This window comes from Mycteria americana, chromosome 9 (genome assembly GCF_035582795.1).
Source record: "Mycteria americana isolate JAX WOST 10 ecotype Jacksonville Zoo and Gardens chromosome 9, USCA_MyAme_1.0, whole genome shotgun sequence".
Taxonomy (NCBI): domain Eukaryota; kingdom Metazoa; phylum Chordata; class Aves; order Ciconiiformes; family Ciconiidae; genus Mycteria; species Mycteria americana.
The window spans coordinates 11,766,465-11,781,075 of NC_134373.1; the positions used below are offsets into that span (position 1 = coordinate 11,766,465).

The 14,611-nt window shown below is 38.1% G+C and overlaps 1 protein-coding gene across 2 annotated transcripts in view; it reads right to left on the reverse strand.

Moving 5' to 3' along the window:
• Positions 1-123: 123 nt before the first annotated feature.
• The window catches only part of GTF3C3 (general transcription factor IIIC subunit 3), a 21,229-nt gene continuing 6,741 nt past the window's right edge, over positions 124-14,611 (reverse strand). Inside the window, exons 7-19 of one of the 2 annotated variants that reach the window (XM_075511993.1) lie at positions 14,350-14,497; positions 12,544-12,616; positions 11,437-11,523; positions 10,255-10,358; positions 9,459-9,630; positions 8,794-8,996; positions 8,076-8,177; positions 7,024-7,159; positions 6,129-6,366; positions 5,573-5,763; positions 4,773-4,897; positions 1,851-2,003; positions 124-907 (exon numbers count right to left, since the gene is read on the reverse strand). In XM_075511993.1, the coding sequence (XP_075368108.1) occupies positions 785-907; positions 1,851-2,003; positions 4,773-4,897; positions 5,573-5,763; positions 6,129-6,366; positions 7,024-7,159; positions 8,076-8,177; positions 8,794-8,996; positions 9,459-9,630; positions 10,255-10,358; positions 11,437-11,523; positions 12,544-12,616; positions 14,350-14,497 (1,855 nt within the window). In that variant the 3' untranslated portion in view covers positions 124-784. Of the gene's footprint in view, positions 908-1,850; positions 2,004-4,772; positions 4,898-5,572; positions 5,764-6,128; positions 6,367-7,023; positions 7,160-8,075; positions 8,178-8,793; positions 8,997-9,458; positions 9,631-10,254; positions 10,359-11,436; positions 11,524-12,543; positions 12,617-14,349; positions 14,498-14,611 lie in introns of those variants that run through there. The other variant, XM_075511994.1, reaches the window with a different exon arrangement.

Sequence of the window (14,611 nt, forward strand, 5' to 3'; positions counted from 1 at the left end):
ACTGTCAGAAATTATTAAAAACCCAGACCATTTGCAATGTATGTTAAATAAAAAGCTGTATGATGTTATTATATTAATTTTTGCTGTAAGCTATTTAGTAGGATATATGTTTCCTGAGAATGAGTAAACATTATCATTATTAACCTCAGAATTTTTATTAACAAGTTCAGAAGAAGAACAACAGTCACACATTTCAGTAAAACAGAAATCGATCTCCTGCAAATAGAACAGCTGCTAGGAATATGACCTCCTAGAAAATTCTGACTACTTTAAAGATCTTGAAATACTGAGTTCTCCATCCTCTAGGGATTAGTATGGGCCTAGTTCTTCTATATTATAGTAATTTAATGCTGCACATTAACAAAAACCCCTCATCACCAGTGAATATGGCTTCTTGAACAACCTCACTGGTAACTTGTTGTAATATTGCACATTGTAAATTTTCCCTAAAAAAAACCCCAAAAAAACAACCAACAAACCACACTGGGCTTCAGTTTTCACTGTTTGATTCTATATACAAGACTGAGTATCAGATGACAGAGCAATGCATCAAAGGAGAAGAGCCAGTAACAGACACACTTGAGCATGTCAGCATTGTACTCGGAACAGACAGTTTCCACCCATATGTGATACAGTTCAAATGCCAGAAGTAGAAAAAGTCCATAAAGCTACATATGGCACAAGCCATATCTCTGATCATCTATAGAAAAAGCTGTACACAAAACCAGTTTCCCCAGCACTGCATAATGCAAAGGTTAATACAAAGAATATCAATTCCACCTCATCATACAACTGCGTAGGTATACAACATCTTTTGAGCCATTCTCATATTTCCGCTGCTCTGATAAATAAGCGACAAGTTAAAGGCAGTATCTCTTCTCAAGTCTGTCTGATCAGTTTCTATTCCCTGTAAAAATAATGATTAAAAAAAAAGTTATCTATATGCAAAAATAGTATAAAACTTGAAGCATGAGTAGCAATTACAGTGGAATCAAATCACCTATTCATGGTTTATATAGGCTTTTGGCTGTATAGAAACAAAAGAAGTGGTATTCCTTGTGCCCTCCCTCCTTAACAAGTTTCCACATGTTGTTAATCACCAAAGAGTTATATAATTACATACTCAAAACATTAGCTGTAAATTAGACAGCCAGCTCATAAAACAGGAAAGTACTATCTTAATGTGTATGCAAAGTATTTGTTTCTCCAATCAGACTGTGAATACTGCCTCTATCTTTTACAAGGTCACAAGATTGCTGCTTTGAACTCCCAGCGCTGACTAACACCACCCATGTTTCTTACTTTACCAACCCTTCCCGTTTTCTGAATACACTTGTAATTTTTCTACCTACCCATGCCAAAGCTAGGCAAAAACCTTCTCTCAGACCACACCTGTAAATGTACCACACATCAATTAGGATGATCTAATACAGATCAATTAGAGCAAAACCATGGCTCAGATGCATTTAGGCATTCTTAATACAGGCTCATATTGCTCCAGCATGCTCTTTTATAGCATGGGGGAGTACATAGACCTTCCAGTTGTAATTTATTGTGTGTAATACATATATAAAGTTCAGCTCCTTATTCAGGTGAAGTTTAGCAACCCTTTTTGCTGCTACTTCAGCCTATTAGTAAATCCTTCAAAATTCATAAACCTTTTATGTTAACACATGCTTAAATACATTATCAGGTGACAATCAGATTTGGGCTTCCAATGACAAGGAATTGCAATACAAATTAAAGGAAACTCGACTACACAGATTTCATGTACCTATTTTAATTACGGCTGAGAAATTACTACCTGACCTGACTTTATTCTCTGTACGTAACTTACAAAGACACAGTACCTCTAAGGTGAGAGGAGGAAGTTCAAGTACTTTTTGGTAATAGTGGATTGCCAGGTGCAGTAATCCCAGCTGGTGAAGGCCACGGCCGAGGTTGTAGAAAGACTCTTGACATGGTCCACGCAGGTCCAAGTACCGATGAAGGAAGGAGAATCCCTGTACACATATTATGCACATCTGTGAATGTTCCCTTTAAGAAGATGGCAGTAAAATACACTGGAGAACAGGTGTTTAAATGTATCTGTTTAAACTTTTGAGTTATGCTTCCTCACAAAACCACATACAAATTGAAGGCAGAAAATAAGTCACATTCGATTGTTGAGACCAAAAAACCTGTGCTCTGTCAGTCTCACTGCCATTGATAACAATGGGTAGATCTTTTTAATAAATTGAACACACAGTTATTTAGTATAGTGACTTACAGCACTAACTTGCTAAATATAGAAGTAGGTATGTATGTATGTAATATACACACAGGTAAGACTGGTTCATGTTTGGAAGAGCTGACCACCTTTAAAAAGATGCAGCCAAAGGACAAGCTAGAGCAAGATTTTATTTTTCTTAAAAAAAAAAAAAAAAAAATCTTTAAAAGATAACACTCCCCTGCTTGTTTTTAAGGAGAAAAAAAAAACCCCAAACTTTCATTCCCTTTCCTTCACTCTTTGCCTTGCATAGTGGCAAGAAATGGTTTAATTCTACAACTTTTCAGAATTCTACAAACTTCTGAACTCCATGAAGTACATATCAAAGTATTATTTCTGGAATGCAAGCATATTATTTTCTTGATCTTGTGCTCCATATAACTCTTTACTCCAATACCAGTTATCAGGGAAATTATAGGTATATAAATTTTATAAAGTGGCCAAAAATAAACATCACTGAATAAGGGCATGAAAAACCCAGATATCCTAAGCAGTAGGTGAGAGTTCACGTCCCTTCTTGAAGCCAGCAGATGTTTTACTGCCAATTCTCCAGCAGAATTTGAAAGGAAACTCATACCCAGCAGTTCCAGTGCTATGCTTTAACAAATTTAAAGTCGAAGCACCCTGTAAGTGTTATACTTTCTTATTCTGCTTTTAGTTTAAAATTTAAATATATGCTCATGTACTTAAACTACACGACTAGCAGAATCCCACATGTACATAATTTCATTGCCAACCTTAGTCTGAATACCCGCTCCTCCTATGTGGCACTCTGTGGTTCAGACAGAGGAGCAGGGCCCAGCAGGTACTACGCACCTATTTGGGTGCTGATGTCCCAGAAGATGTAAAGCAGGGCAATGCATAAAGTAACAGTGACCAGGCACCGTGTGGTCTAGTCTCATTTATACACTGTAAACTAGTCTCATTTATACACTGACATGCTGTAAAGTGAGGGAAGCGATTTGTTTCTCATCTGTAGGATGTCACTGCCTACCAGCTTGGTGTGTTACAGACTCTTCATGACCCAAGGTTTGTATGATGCTGTAAAGACAAAAGGCATTAGACCAGAGCTACCTCCCATACAGAACAAAGGGAAAGACAGAGAGGCATACAGTACCATTTTACATTAAAATGCAGTGTTTCATTTGACACTGAAGGAGCCCTGGGGGAAACTTAGGAGGGACAGGTAAAGCGGTGAATTCAGAAGGGAGAAATGGAGCACACGACCTTTTCATCCTCTCCTGTGCACTTCCTTTTGTTACCGCTTTGGAATGTGATGATTCTGTTGTAAATAGAGGACTTTCCTTCTAGGGGCCATGCTGGTAATCAGAGAAGATACCTCCTTCAACGAGGAATTAGTTTAGACACAAGCAGCTAATGATCATAATTTAGGTCACCAGTATGTCAGCGTGGTTGAATTATTAATCAACTACAATAGGAGCAAGAGAGGATGTAAAAATACTAAGGAAGAAATGTAAGCAAGAAATGAGAAGAGAGAAAGCAGGGAACTGTATCACCAGAGGGTAACATAAATAGGACATTGTACAAGTACGTTATAAAAGGAGAACACAGCAGCCCATATAAGAAAGGCAGGCTGATTACAGAAAGAAGTGGATAAAAATATTAAAATTAGGCCAAAGTTTGCAAGTTCAAAACATCTTAACTTGGACACTGACATAATTGGTCTTGTTTTAGAATAGCTGAGGACCTATAGCTTTTGTCAAAATCAGTGCAAGCTACAGCTTTTCAGCAATTTCAGAAGTCATGAGAGCTCAGGATCCTCACCATATTCTGCTGACTCTGAGCACAGTGGCCACAGGAATTAAGAGGCGTTTCAAGTTAATGAAAATACTTGGTGGAGAGTAGAGGAAATTACTTTCAAGATTCTGTTTGGAATAATCAGCCTGTGCTTCATAACTGGATCTGGCAGATGAAAGAAAAATGTGAATAAGAAAGCTGAAAAATTGAGGATAGCCTAAACTGGAGTTCACAAGATCTTTACGAAGAGAGCTGTAAGAGGCACCTAAAAGGGGGAAGAGAAAAGGAAGACAGGGAAAAAAAACCACTTTCTAAGTCTGTAAAGTTTGCTTCAATGATGCAGTTCATGAGATGTCTATGAAGGGCACGTGGCATACATTACAGCACTTCTTCAGAGCAAGGCAGGGTAAGAAGAAAAATTTGGAAGAAAATCCAGACTACAGCCACCAAGACTGAAATCAGTAATATTTTCACAAACAGCTGGCAGCTGCTAACATCTATGTGAGTAATCATTGTATACACACAGCAGAACAAGCTACATTTAACTAAAAGGAGAGGAGATTCAGATGGGTACAGCTATAGTTCAAAAGCATACTCATCGGTGTTCATGTTTTGCCACTTCCCTCTTTTGAAATGCCATATCGAGTATGAAAAGTTATGTAAACAGAGTATGTTGTAGCCATAACTGGCTGCAAGACACAAAGCCAAGGAAACACTACAGGTAAAAATAATCATACTAACTCACCTGTACTAGAAGAGCATGCCTTTTCAACACGTATTTCTGAGAAGCCATGTGGATGAAAGTCAAGCCAATACAAAGACTGTACAGAGGTTCATCTGGGTTTGCACGAAAGGCTTGCACATACTGTCCTAAAAGCAAATAACTGAATCAGGATGTTTGTTGTGAAAAGGTTTCCTTAAGAACTTAAGGGCAACAAAGAAAATCTTCAAATTAGAAGGCTGAATTAGAAAAGAAACAATTTAATATACCTACATCAAAATACACAGGGAAAAACATGAAAGAAAATGTTATATTTTCAGCACTCCTTGGATTCTGAAGGAAAAATGCAAACTGTAATGTAAAAATCTAAGCAGAAAAGAATCAGACACAGAAGGCAAACAACGTCCTTGCTGGGATTTATATCCTGGAGGCCAAACATCTTAAGTTGGACATTTGGAGGGCTTGACTGAAAGCAGTAGGTTTACTTTAAAGGCCTGCTTAAAATGTCCAACCAACTTTATTTGCTGCTTAAATTGGTCTGTTTCTGTCCTTCTTATTCTTTATTATCATTAGCCTTCAACTATCTTTGCAAGGGGGTTATATTTGCAATGTGTGCTAAACTTGAAACATACCAGCTTAATTTTTATTAGCAGAACTCTTCAGCAATGCTTTGATTTGTGTACAAAATAATTAAAGCACCAGACTAACACTGTGAAGCCACCTGTAATTTTCTGATGTATGAAAAAAATTACTTTAATAAATCTTCCTCTGAAAAAAACATCCACTTGTTATATTTGTTAATATTAGAACATTAATGACATTACCAAGAGCATGCTTGAAACTGCCAGATACAAACGCGTTGTGCCCATTTAGGACACACAATGCGTGATTATCAGGATTTTTCAGCATTAAGCGGAGACAAAAGCGATGGTGACGGACGTCCTGAGACTGCATAGTAACTTGATTGAATATGTTCCACAGCTGAGGTTTATTGACATTTTCCATTACCATGATTCTACAGAATGAAAAGTATACAAGAAATTAGTAAACGCTATAGTAAATACTGTATCTGCAATAGAACCTCAACAGTTTAGGGAAGATAACAAAGAGGAGACACTCAAGGAGCAGGTCAGTGACTGAGGCAATTTGACAGTGAAAGACAGAACCAATGGTTCTGGCCAAATCAACCAAGCTACTGCAGCATGCATTTTTTTGAATCAAAGGCTATCAGAAAGCTCCTTTAGCTTCAATAGCCTTATCTGTTTCAGGAAAAGCTGGAAAGCATCAGCCTGCCTCCTTTAGCAATATTTTCAGCAGTATGACTACAGCCTCAGGGGAAGCAATTACAGAACAGATTGCTCTACCTTCTCAGTACCCCACCTGATATAGTTGTACGCTTTTCTGAAGTTCTTGTCCAGAATTGCAGCAGAGAGCCCGAAGTATTCCAGCTCCTTGCGCTTTTGTCTATCATCATAAAATGAGTAATATTCCAATGAGGAATCCACTAGTAGCTCTGCCTCCTTGTACCGGGAGAGGTCACACAAGGAATATATAGCTTTCAGGAGGAGGTTCCACCAGTCATCTTTTGTCAGAACACTCGTGAGAACAGCAAAAATTGCTAAAAATATTGAAGTCAGTAAGTTGAGAAAATTAAAACAAGAGAGCTAAACTCTTAAAAAAAAAGGGTGCATACATCAAACTGATCTTTTCAAAAATATCTCAGCATTAACAGGTAAGATAAAGATAAAATATTTACTTTTTTCAGTTTAAGTGCAGTTTGTAAAACACCAGCAAAAAACCAGTCAAAACTTGGGAACGAATGGCAAGAAATACACACAGTTCAAGCTGTAAACATACTACATGAATGCATTAAGGTTACTCTTCCTAATCTACCAAACGGTGCTTAAGAATGTGTAGTCTGGCTCAGCCGAGTCTGGGCCAGTTAAAAAAAACATCACACCACTTTTCAAACATGTATTTCTATTATGTTCTAGATTTGCATGTATTATATTTGCACCTAGGAGAATGTTGGACCATATAATCTCTAGAGGTCTTTCTCAAATCTGAATTATTCTGTAATCTCACTAGTTTTCTCTGAAAGGGGATTGTTCCCTTAAGTTATATTATCTTCATTTTTGCTGCCTTCTTTGCCCTAGAAATAAAGCAATGTTAACATGAACTGCATGGATTTAGCATGCAAAATAGTAACGTTTATTTCATTTTTCAGAACTAAGGAGTTCATCTTGTTGCTTTGCTTTTAATAAATATTTGTTACCTTTTGCATCGCAATTTGCTGTCTCTTGGTCGTCATTGTCAGAAATTTTATCCCTTGACACCTTAATAAGATAGAGGTGTCTCTCTCCAGATTTGGAACTAGATATCAAACACACCTGAGCTCTGCTCATTGCTACCTAGAAACAAATTTAAGGGCAGCATTTCAGATTACATTAATACATCCTATGACAAAGGCAGCTTTATGGCCAATCCACGTTGCTCACGTTGCAGGCCAACACAGTCTGCAACTTAGAAACACCACAGTAGAGCAAGATCATGAGAGAGAACATTCCCAAGAGGAGTATTATCTCTGCATTGTCTCATGCTCCAGTGCAAACTGGGCTATGCAAAAGAAAGATACAAACTCTTTAAATGACTGAAAAGACTTTTCCTGGGATTGGAACATCCCTGTATATACTGAAATCAGAACTATTTGCATAGAGGCATAACAAGAACAAGGCCTTTCTGTATCAGTTTCAGAAATAGGTGGATAGTCAGCTATTCAACCAGTGTGATACAAGAGTAATGGCTCTGACCAGATGGATAAAATTGAGGTCTAAATATTCCTCTCCCTCACTCCCTATTTAAAAACAAACAAAAACCAACTAACACAAAACCACCACCACTGTATTTACTGGCTAAACAAATCCTTCTTTGGTCATTTTATCACATGACAATATTAAAGAAAAATTTAAGAAATTCAAAAGAAAATTGTTGAAATAGAAGCCAGTATCAACACTTCAAGAAAGCACTATGCTGACTGCTAAACAGGTAAGCAGCAGCTTTAGTACTCAGCGTGTTCTATGTACACTGAGAAACAGGGAGTTGAAGTCACTGTATTAAGAATTATACTCACAAGTGGTCCTCTGTTCTGAACGCTACAGGCAGGAACACCAGTATTATAGGCTCCCTGCAGGATTATTATCTAACAAAATTATGAAACCATTTGCACATAAAAAACACTAGCTTTCCTCCTGAGTTTGTTTGTCGCTTGTCTTAACCCAACTCATAGCTGTCCAGTTTCTTAAAGTGGAGCTGGAAAGATTGGCTTACCTTCAACAGCATTGCCAGCATCGTAAGTAGAGTGTCTATGTAACCATACATTTTGCCTTGGGAATACAACAGTGTCGAACGATGGAGGAGTAGCTTTAATTCCTAGATAGTATGGAATATTATTATTCAACCTCTTGCATAGAGACCGAGTTCATAAAACAAGCAATTTTGATTCAATACAGTACTGAGAGGATTGTAAAACCTTCTACAAAGCTGTAAGAATCTTAGCAGCAGCAGGTAAGATCTCCCTAAGCTGCCCTGCAGTAGTTATTGTTTCAAATTCTCAAATTTCAGAGAAATTCAGCATAACTCTTATCTATAGTGAAGGTGCTGCTGGAGAGGGGATATAGAACCTTTGCTACGCCTTCAGTTACAACCAATAGAGGCCAAACCACGTAGCTCGTCTGTAGCAACTGCTGATCAACTTGATGCAAAGTGATTGGTGTCAAGACTGGTTCTCAGTGGCCAAGAGCTTGTACTTGACACCGAAGTGATCAGGTGGGACAGGGGAAATATTGATAAAATGGTCAGGGACAAAGAGCCATGAGGACTCATCCCTGGTACTCTGTAATGAATCATTCACTGTGCTCTGAAGGCTCACTATGCTGTAGATAAATAAGTCCCAATCCCTGGTCCTATATAGTTGACATCTTTGACCACTACCATAGTTAAGCAGAATAATATATGCTAAACTGGAAGCAGAGGACACTTTACTCACCTGCTGGGCAGCGTTAGCATCCTGAGCCAGTGTATCTGGATCATACATTGGTTCCAGAGCCTCCAGAGCTTTTTCAGGTCGGCCCAGCTGCTGCTGAAGTGTTGAAAGTGAGATTCTTGCATCCAGATGCAATGGAGCAAGATCAACAACTTTGGCATAGCTCTCTGCAGCACGCTCCATGTGTCCCAAAGCCTTCAAGCACTCTAGAAATACCATAAACAACACAATGCACTTAAATGGCAGAAAACTAAGATTTCAAAGCTTGCAAAATAGTTAACATACTTTTCAGATACTTTTTCAGTTAAAACCACCCAAAACACGTATTAGCAAAGTGAAAATATTCAGAAATATGTACTGATGCATCCACAGTTTCACTTAAAGCATCATCAGTTGACACAGGATGGAATGCAGAATAGATGCTGTTTCACTTACATGAAAATGAAGTATTTTTATCTGAAGTAAATTTCAATCTATGTGAAGAACAAGAAAAATGCTCCATGACAGTGTTGTCATAATAAACTCCAATTGTAGTTTTGCAAATACTGATTATCATTCAACATATGAATCTAAAATACCAGTGATCTTAGTTAAAGGTCCCTGGAAATGGTCAGCATTGCATTATCATCTCTCAGTACCACGTGTTCAGCAGTCCTGCTTCTTCTCACCCGCGTGCCGAAGCCAGACGACAGCCAAGTTGTATCGTTCTGAACAGACAAGGGAACTCAAGAGAGGCAGTGCTGAGTTGTACTCTCCAACATCCAGAAACGCCTCTGCGACGTCCAAATACAAGTCACCCATTTCTTCTGGATTTTGTTCCACCAGAGTGGTCAAAAGAGGCTTTAAAAAAACCACACAAAACACTAAAAGCAAAATAACCAACGAGAACATTTCTTTAAGATTATCTGCAGTATTGGAAGCTTACATTTTTATGCCATGATTTTTATTCTATTTACATTCTGAACTACACTTCTTTTATTTAAATGTTAGTTTAAAAGTGAAAAATAAAGACCTGAATTTCAGAATTCCTTAAAAAGCCACATTTTTCTATTGTAGACATTTCACATCCTACCCATCCGTACATTTCACATCCAACGGGTGAAAGTGCCCATCAGTGAGGAGTGCTCTTTACGAAAGAACGGTCTTCAGATTTAGTAGGGCTTTAAAACAAAGCAAAGATGTGCTCCTTAGTGTTCAACAATTTTGCAATGTGGTTCTGGGCCTGTCACAGCACACAGGCTGTGATTTACTGTGCTTTAGTAATACTTCCACCGGAGGCATAATTTATAAGGACAAAAATAGTATTTCTGCTATTACAGGTTTGCTAGCTTTCTCTCGGAGTGGGAGGGAAGCAAAAGAATCTCCACAGCTCTCAACGACCTCAGTCATTCGATGACAGGAAAAATTACTTGCTTTGGTAATTTATTAGAACATCCCCCAACTTCTGAGTTGGCTTCTACTTACATTGAGCGGCTCTAGGATGTTCAAGTGAACCAAGCACACCATCAGCTTGACCGTGATGTCTATGGGAACACCCTCAGGTATGCAGCAGCTGACCTTCTCCACAGCTGTGAGAAGACAAACAATTTCTCTTTCTGAACCCATAGGCTTTAACAAGCACTTCACAAGCTCCACATCCCCTCCAGGCCATGTTCAGCTCCAATGAATGAAAATATATTCTCACTGACTCTAGCAAATGTTGGTGTAGGCCTGCCCTCTTCTCCTTTTCTTCTATCTCTTTCCCAATAGTTGGAACAACTTCTTCCTACTATCTCTGATCCTAATAATTTCACCTGAAGTATCAAGTGCTGTCAGTCTGCATTGACTTCAACAGCAGGATCCCATAGGACGTGCTTTTAGAGCCTTCTTCCTCTTAACATGCACTTGCTTCATAAAGCTTTCCTTTAGCAATTTATGCACCTGTACCCTCTTCTCCTTGCTTTCTGAAGGAAATACCCTGTATTAAGCTATTTATTCTTATTAAGCTAAGTCCTGTGTATCAGGGATCTGGCTCTATACATTCTTAAACACAGTTATCTACAGAACTTTACACAACACATAAACAGAAAGCAATCTGATGACAATGCAAACACGAGGCAAAGTAGTTACCCATGACAATGCTAGCAAATTACAGGTCATACAGTAAAACTAGGTTATTATGTTTCCTTCACATGCAGTCATGACACCTCCTTAACTACCCTGTGTAAGTTCTCCTTCACCTTAATTCTTACACCAGACATTGAAAGGGTGATTGCTATAAACTGAGAAAACTGTGATTTCCAACATAAGGCTTCCCTATTACCTTCTACATTCACATCCAATTACTGCAAATCACAACATGCAGATTAATTCATCATTCTCTGAACATCTTAATGCCCAGCATGAGAGTAGCTATTCACCTACTGATAAATTCTTATAAAATGACAAATTTTCTTTTCAAAGTGGTAAGCCCTGGGAGAATGGTGGCTGGCTGGGTTAGAAGTAAGTTCTGAGTAAGGAAGACAGTACACAAGAAATCTTTTCTGGATCAAGCCTTATTTCTCTGCTGTTAGAAATCTTTCCCAATTTGTATATGATTGCAGCCTGGTTCCTGAGCATATGATCAGTTCATAGACTTGTACGAAATTAAAAAATTAAATTACTTACCTGCAGCACTGGATTCAGCAACTGGATGACTTTGGTCGGCAGCCACTGCCTCCTCACTTTCCTGAGTTTCTACCACTGCCCCTGCATCTTTTTAAAAAGGTTACAGATTACTCTAGTAGCACCAGCTAAGCCAAAAGTTACTCGATTTTGAATCCATACTTGACTGGTAGGTAGCTTACTCTGAAAAGTGGACTTTTTTTTTTTTTGAAGGACAGCAGAGCAGGAAGCATTTAAAAAAGTTATAAAGCAAGAGGGGGCAGGGAACCCAGCTCTTGGGTAGTTTAGAAGCTTTGTCTTATGAAATTACACACCCAGGTAATTTGGCAACACTGTGTTTTAATTCCTAGACTCATTATAGTTTTGCTTCTTATAAATTATCTGTTAAAAGTCTCTATCAGGACAGTTGTTCATTGATCAACTGTATTTTACCTGGTCCATTAAAGCAAAAAGCCAACAGAAGTGTCTTATACTACATGGGGTTTGGACCAGATTGCCGAAACAACCAACCAGTTTAATCATAGAACAGACTGTCTGCCTATGGAGTCGTCATGCTGTGATCATTCTACAGCCCAAAGAAACATTTTCAGACTTAAGCAATGACTTTCACGCAGCAGGTTTCTCAAAGACGACCTACTTCATTCAATTTCAAGCTAGTATCCCTAGATTTCTATATAACAAAACATTTAAATGTTTAATAACAGAAGTAGGATTGATGAAGAATATTATTCTCAGGTCAAAGGTTGATATTCTTGAGTACAGATGCCACTAAACTTATCTAATTTTTTTTCAGAAGCTATTTAGCTGGCAGAAATAACTGGCTTGATGTGAACACTCCGAGGAATGTTTAGAACTTTAAAAGGCCTCCAGTTGCCTGGAGAGCAGTCCTTGTCCTTAATGAGTCAGCAGGGCTAATTGGACATCAGAGTAACTCCTTATAGAAAGCTGAGGTCATGCCATGTAACTCATTAAAAACACTGAAAAGTTTCAAAAAGAGAAAAGCCTGTCAACATGCATCAAAATATACCCACGAGTTGAAAAGGTAATGGAAAGAAAGATGTCATATTAGATGAACAGCAGGGTTATACTAACCGCTTGTTAGCTACTTACCTTTTTTCTCCTCTCCTGGACTTTTTTCTGATACTTTCTTTTCAAGTACAATTCCCGCAAAATCTGTAATAACCTAAAACAGAGTAACTCGGATCATTTTGAAGATTTAAAGGATATATGGAGTAACCAGCCCACACGGCAGTTGTTTTAGACATCACAAAAGTTATCAGAAGAAAAGCTGCATTCATTTCACATGGGCTTAGTTGACTAGTATTGAGTTTGATCACCTTATGTCTTTGTCGACTATTTTTGGACTACTTAGATGATCCAATCAGCATCTCTTAGGAAATACAACAGTTGCTTTCATCACAACTAGAAAAGTTTTTAAGCTTTATAGCTTCTTTTAATGTCTTTTGGAAGATTGAAAAAGAAAGCAAAGCACCAGGTACACAGCTAAGCTCTCCACAGATCTTTCCAAAGTGCTCCAAGGATTCCTCAGCCTAATGCATTGCAAGGAAACCATATGGTTTGTCTCAGTTAAAAGAAATCATTAAAATTCACAGCTACACACAGATATTTTACAACAGCCCTAGTCATACACATCATGACCTCAATAAAACTAGTATAATTCAATAGAACAACTAATTAAAAAAAATAGAAACCAAAGACGGGCAATTCAAGACATTCACTTGCAGTGTGGAGCAGCGAGGGGGGAAATGCACAAGTGTAAAGAACCGTTGGTCTAAGACCCAATGCAGTTTGGTATTTTGTTCATGAATTGAATAGTAAGTATTTAAGTCATTACTGTTGCCAAAACAAGAGTGATAAACACAGAATACATGGCCCTTAGAGGAACATACCAGATGATTGTATTAAGATAGTTATTTTTTAAAGGCTCAGTTTACCAGCTCAAATACAGTTTCAGCTATCCAGGAACAAGAAACACCATCACGGGAACAGACCCGATGAGAACCATCAAGAAGAAACAGGGCAACGGTTCTACGCCTGAGTACTGTATTAATAAATCTGGCAGCTAAATACTGTGTACGTAATATTGACTGATTTTCAAAATGGGAAGAAGTACAGAGAAGGGTCAGAGGAATTGTTTGCAGGCTCATGACACTTTGCAATGACAGAGAGAGAACTAAATAAAACCTTAAGGAGGAAAAAAAGGAGGTAATTTAATATCAGCAAATAAGAATGTTCACAAGGAGAAAGTCCCAACTAATAGCGTCTCTTGAATCTACCTGGAAAGTATAACAATGGCCCGATACTAAAGCTTTTCCTCTCAAAGCCAGACCAAATCAACTTGGAAACATGCCTCAAAAGCGAGGGTTAAAAACCACCAGAACAAACTGGGAACAGATAAGCAACCTTCTCCAATTCCTGATGCCTTAGAGTCAAGATGTATTGCCTGGAATGTATGCTTGATGCTTAATGCATGAATTACTAGTCGTAACACAAGTATGCCAGATAAAGCACAATGGTCTGCATTTGAACCATTAGACCACTCAGTGTCATCCTTTTAACCTTCAACTTAGAGAACGTCCTTTGCTGGTAGTACTCACAAAACCAGCTTGTAGGTCTTCACTGGCTGCTAAGATTATGGCAATTATAGAGGAGAGGAAGGATCCCAAAATTTTAAACCTGGAACAGCATACAAGTCTATCAGCCCCCAACTTATTAAATCAAGCCGTTAACTTCAATGCTAATTACTACAGAACTAAGAGCAAGCAATCTGTATCTAATCAGTTCTATCACTATAGAAACATGACCATATTTAAGCACTACAGGAATATAAACTGTCCGTCCTGACTGGCAAAGAGGTGCTGAACATGATACAGAAATACATTTAATTCTCCATACCGCCAATGCTTTGTCATACTGTTTGGAAGAAATATATAGTTCAGCTGCAATGTTAACATCTTCCATGGAGACAAGGCTCTGGTGTTTAGTAAAGGCTTCTTCTATTATCTCAATAGCAGAGGTCACATCATTGGCTTCATAATAACTCCTATAAAACACAGATATGAGATCCTAAGTATTTGAGATAACTGACAATATGTACTTTGAACACTAGCAAAAGGATTTTCATATTTCTTTTATTTTTGCGTATTAGCAAATATTT